Below are 4,193 nucleotides of genomic sequence, written 5' to 3' on the forward strand. Positions count from 1 at the left end.
TACATAGGAAGAGTTTTGGCAAGAACAAAACTTAGTTCGTGTTTTCCCGTGATCTTACAATGCAAATAAATTAATGAAATACCAATATAAAAAAGATTGAAAGTGTCGTCATATTATTCGCCAAACAAAATGAAGCACATGGAGTTAAATCATGCGAAATTTCATGTCACTTTTGGTGAGTATAATCATTCGTTCGGTGCAAGGTGTTTACCTGCCAGCTTGCGCAATATCTTTGTTCTAATATAGTGTACTGCCCGTAGTGGCGTAGCCAGGAGGTGGCTACGGCACCGCAGCAATTACCGAAGTAATTAACAAAGAGAATTGCGCTAGTTGTTGTTTTTATACTTTTCTTTCGATTCTATTTGAATTGGGTACTATGGCGCGGGAAAGGCGAGAGCACAAAAAGACGGGAAACAGATACCAGGAGCCGCCACTTTGGCGTCTCTAGCCCACTTGTTCAAACCCCCTTGAACTTGTGGCTTGGCGCATCACGTGCATTTTCGTTCGCGTTTCTGGCGCGAAAATAGAAGTACGAGGCCACGCACCGCTGCAAGAGAGCCAGTTCGCGAACCACGACGAAGACGCAGCCAGAAAACCAGCCACGATAATCTCGCAAATTTTCTCTGGTGCATTATCACTTCCTACTAAAAAAAAAAATGACCAAGCCGAACGTATTTGTAGCGTGGTTTCCCGCCGCTCATGCTTTCTTCGATTTGATAAGCGGTGGGGGGAGCATGTTCTTCCAGAATATCGGGCCAACAACAAAAAAAATTTTTGACGCAAGTTTTTCGGCCTCCTGCAGCTCGAGGGGGAGCAGAAAATAGTAGAAGACGAGAACGAGAACGTGTCCACGTTGGAGCGAAAACGCCACACGTCAGCGTTCTGGAGTAGCACCATTCTCTATGGTAGCACGCTTTCCCAGCGCGCCAGTCACTGCACAGCAAACGGCAGCTATACTCAACAGTCGCAGATCAACTGCAGTCGCGCTCGCCACGACGCACTTCGCAAACGCCGCTTGTGCCTCGAGGATGGCGGCGTCGGGCCGTGCTGCTGGCTCCGCTGGCGCTGGCCTCAACGCCGGTCTCTCCAGGGACGACGACGACCGGATGAGCGCTTGCAACGGCTACACCACGCTGCGGAGGGACGACTGCGAGCTGTCGGCTAGCAGCAACGACAGCAGCAGCAGCAGTGGCGGGGACGACGACTGCACCAGCAGCGGCGACAGCAGCAGCGGTTGCAGCAGCGACAGCGGAAACAGCGACGTGGCGCAGGTCGGCGCGTCCCAGTCGGAGGACGTCGACATCGAAGATGTGCCGACTGCCTCCAGCGTCGCAGCCGTCGCCGCCTTCATGGCGAGCGAGCCACAGTTGGGAATCTGGATCCAGGCGATGGTCGAACGACCGGCGGACTTTCCCAGTGACCGCCCGGACGAAGTTCACGACTGGAGCGGTTGGCCCAAGTTTGCTCCCAAGAAGAACGCGGACCAACAGCGTGCGATCGTGCCGAGCCTGCCGGCCAAGGTTCCCCACGTCGCGCTCGTCAACCAGCACGAGTTCCTGCTGCCCAAGATGGAAGTGCTGATCCACACACAGGGCAGGCGAGTGTTTTTTCATCTTTTTTTTTCCGGGGCCCGCTGAGCGATCGGGACAGTTGTTGGCGCGGGCTAGCCTGGATTGTACGCGCGAGCCATTTACGTTCGATAGCACTGACTTACAAGAGAGCAGCGCTTTAATGGAAAGCACGCTGTGCGCGTTCTTAATTTTTGGTGCTCGCGCGGACGCTACTTTCCTTTGCTGAGATTGCGTAGTTGAAGCATCGTCGCGCTTCCCGAGATCTTTATTTTTGCGATTCCAACTGCACGGGCACTCGACTCGTGTTCGCGCCGTGATGCGGCGCCGATCTCGTAACGGTTCTTTCAGAAACCGTTGCAATATCGCACTCCAGGACAGCGCTTTGTCTTCCGTTGTTGACGTGAGCGTTCTGAGAACGCATTAGTGTACCTGCCGAGAAGCTGCATGTATTCAAATGCCGCAGAGTGGTGCATATGTTGGGCTAAATGGAGGGAACATATATACTCGTCTAGCCTGCTATTTATCATGCGGACGATAATCACTTTCGTTTTGCGAATGTCTCTCTGCTTTGAACCGTTTCAGCAGTCTTTATAGCTTTTTGAGTGCTCAGTGTTCTGTACATGGTCCACATATATCCACCGTGACCACCACGTGTTTTAGCTGCTCGTTTTGAAACGTGCGTGCCTAAATATCTCCGACGCGTGACCACTGTGTTTATCAAAAATGATCGTGCCGCGTCCTTCTATTTCGCATGCAGGCTCATGCAGCCAGCGCCTTCGTTCCGCTGTACCAACTTGGTGGACGACCTGCAGTACACGGCTTGGCTCACCTTCACTAATTCCGTTGGGGGCGAATGCGGTCAGTGTGAACGAGGCCCTACCGGTGTCGGCCTTATCACCGCCTCCGGAAAGAGGCGTCTTTCTTTACTTTTGTCTTTCTGTGTGCTGAAATGAATTTAAGCCCTAAATTGTATCCTTGGACTGGTGCACTTGGTCAGTACTCCCACCCGGACTCACCGCATCCCGGTTCTTCGTGGAACGGCCGGGTGCTGTCCTTTTCTCGGCTAAAGCTGTTCTCCTACGACGGCTTCACCTCAAAACTTCCTCCGGTAAGAGTTCGTTCGCCGGTTTCCCAGTTTATACACGCTAGGTCGCCGTTCGTAAGTTGCACTAAACTTCGCAGGTTTATATGTGCGCACACTAAGCACGAATACCCAGGACAGGACTGTCGTCAATTGCAATGTGCGCCCATCCAAATTTTGATCTAGCGATGTTTGGGGAAGGCATCAACAAAACATGACGGCGCGGGTGGTACAAATTGTTACCGTGCTGTCGTATCTCGTGTCTTGGTGCGTGCATGCGATGGCTTCCCAGGCCGATTTCTTGTCAGCCCAGCGAGCAACGTGGTCTTAAAGATATACTCGTAGCCACCTGCTTTCTTCCTTGTCATTGTGGTTTCTTGTTAAAACAAAAGTAGCATAAATGACCGTATACCGCGAGGAGACCGAAACACAAATTAGGTCATTTTGGCTGTCGTGACGCATGAACCAACGGTCGCCGAGATGTGTCAATTGGGTTGAACTGTGTACGGAACTGTGTATGCCTGACCAAAATTGAACCACTCTAAGCTAACATTGTGACACCAGACGCCTTACCTTAATGTTTGCCTTCATAGGATAGCTAGTGCAGGAGGTGTCATGCCAGTTCTGTATTCAACTGATTCGCGCAGTGCCTTGCGCCATTCATGCTGCTGTGCACTACGATTGTTATCAATTCCCTTCAGTGCAGTTTAGCCTTGTGATAATGAAGTTGAATACCTTCCTTATGAAACGACAGTTCTTTCAGGGCAAGTGGGCTGCAGTCGCACTCTACAGCATGGTGCTTCACGCGGGCTCGATTTCGATTTTTGTAAACATGTACAGTATCGTATCAATAAAGAAATGATTAAGCATGCATTCTATTGACTAGCCGATGATTTAAGGTATTCCCCTCTCCAAAGCTCAGCACCGGAAACTCTTCCATTATATGTCTTTCAGATCACTCTGAAGTGTAACAACAGTTACCGAATCCAAGTGAACGTTGGAATCGTGGACAACAGCGGACACATCTTGAGCAGGTCGGTCGTCCGCCGCTTTGTCGGTGCCCACTTCATTGCCGTCACCCAGTTCAGCAAAAAAGTTAGGTGGGTGTTGTACGTATTTTGCGTGCCGGCTATTTACTTTCCCTTCCAAATCGGTACACTTAACATTTTACTGTCATCTTCTTTCTTTCTCTCTTTTCCTTCAACAGCTGAGGAAACCACGGCCAGAGCTTCATCTTCATGTTTTTTTTTTTGTTTTTTTCTCGCCCATCCAAGCAACAAGGGATTCAAGACTAAGGCACGCTAATTTAAAAATATATACACTGCACTGTTTTCACGACTTTCATTGTTTCTGTGATAAAAGTAAGACACATCTGCCGGTACGAATAGGTCCGTTTTTTCTTTGCTTCAATTAATGACATTTTACAGTACAAACAATGCACTGGTGGTGGTTCTACTGAAAAAAAAAATTAAATACTGGGGTTTTACGTGCCAAAACCACTTTCTGATTATGAGGCACGCCGTAGTGGAGGACTCCGGAAA

At 49.8% G+C, this 4,193-nt stretch overlaps 1 protein-coding gene across 1 annotated transcript; it reads left to right on the forward strand.

The window, feature by feature from the left end:
• The first annotated feature begins 368 nt into the window (after positions 1–368).
• On the forward strand, positions 369–3,983 carry LOC135913790 (uncharacterized). Its single transcript, XM_070535853.1, has 5 exons — positions 369–1,597; positions 2,329–2,429; positions 2,569–2,679; positions 3,607–3,752; positions 3,860–3,983. Exons 1-4 carry the CDS (start codon positions 903–905, stop codon positions 3,621–3,623), a joined length of 924 nt encoding a protein of 307 aa, XP_070391954.1. The 5' UTR covers positions 369–902; the 3' UTR covers positions 3,624–3,752; positions 3,860–3,983.
• The last annotated feature ends 210 nt before the right edge of the window (positions 3,984–4,193 follow it).

This window comes from Dermacentor albipictus, chromosome 3 (assembly GCF_038994185.2).
Source record: "Dermacentor albipictus isolate Rhodes 1998 colony chromosome 3, USDA_Dalb.pri_finalv2, whole genome shotgun sequence".
Lineage (NCBI taxonomy): Eukaryota > Metazoa > Arthropoda > Arachnida > Ixodida > Ixodidae > Dermacentor > Dermacentor albipictus.

What these genes read in the sequence shown, in the direction of transcription:
- LOC135913790 (XM_070535853.1), top strand. Translation starts at nt 903, where the DNA reads ATGGTAGCACGCTTTCCCAGCGCGCCAGTCACTGCACAGCAAACGGCA. An exon ending in CTGATCCACACACAGGGCAG is followed by an intron (nt 1,598 to 2,328) that starts GCGAGTGTTTTT and finishes TTTCGCATGCAG; the next exon opens with GCTCATGCAGCCAGCGCCTT. An exon ending in TTCCGTTGGGGGCGAATGCG is followed by an intron (nt 2,430 to 2,568) that starts GTCAGTGTGAAC and finishes GCACTTGGTCAG; the next exon opens with TACTCCCACCCGGACTCACC.